At 63.0% G+C, this 559-nt stretch overlaps 1 protein-coding gene across 1 annotated transcript in view; it reads right to left on the bottom strand.

Moving 5' to 3' along the window:
- Positions 1–12: 12 nt before the first annotated feature.
- The window catches only part of ARID3B (AT rich interactive domain 3B (BRIGHT-like)), a gene marked incomplete at its 5' end in the record, with an annotated part of 17,977 nt that continues 17,430 nt past the window's right edge, over positions 13–559 (bottom strand). The window contains one exon of the mRNA XM_010133411.1: positions 13–257. Within this exon, the coding sequence (XP_010131713.1) occupies positions 103–257 (155 nt within the window). The remainder of the gene's footprint in view (positions 258–559) is intronic.

Below are 559 nucleotides of genomic sequence, written 5' to 3'. Positions count from 1 at the left end.
ATGAGGTAATCTGTGCGACTCCTTCCGAGCTCGCTCCCCGCCGAGAGCAGCGAGGAAGAGCTGCCGAGGCCAGTGTGAGAGACAGTGGGCCGGGGCCGTCCATCAGAGAGACCAGCTGGTGGAGGGCTCTGCGCTGGGCGTCCCCCGCGATGAGGTAGGGCTGGGCGAGAAGTGGGAGCTGCTGCTGCTGCTGCAGGAGCTTTGGGTGCTGGAGCCGGCGATGAGCTGGACGACGGGCTTCTGGGCAAAGAGCACTCCTGGGAGGCGGAGAGAGGTGGGGAGAAGCGTTAGCAAGCTCACGGCAGTCTGTCCGACCCCACAAATCTCATCCCAGCAGGAAGAGGCTCAGTGCGGGACGGGCAGGCTTGGAGACAGATCAAGTGGTGACCAGGATCTGCAAAGGGCCCCCCCCCAGGACGTGTTCTGGCGCCTGCCACAGGGGTGTTGCGCTTATGGAAGGCAAAGATCCCAAATGGCTTCAACACCTTTGGAGGAGAGAAGCAACTGTCATTGCTCTGTGGTGGGTGACCCGCAGGGGTCAAACGGGCAGGGTACAGGG

This window comes from Buceros rhinoceros, unplaced genomic scaffold (genome assembly GCF_000710305.1).
Source record: "Buceros rhinoceros silvestris isolate BGI_N320 unplaced genomic scaffold, ASM71030v1 scaffold17553, whole genome shotgun sequence".
NCBI classification, from domain to species: Eukaryota; Metazoa; Chordata; class Aves; order Bucerotiformes; family Bucerotidae; genus Buceros; species Buceros rhinoceros.
Note: the sequence above shows the minus strand (reverse complement) of the source record. Positions and strands in the feature narration are given on the sequence as shown.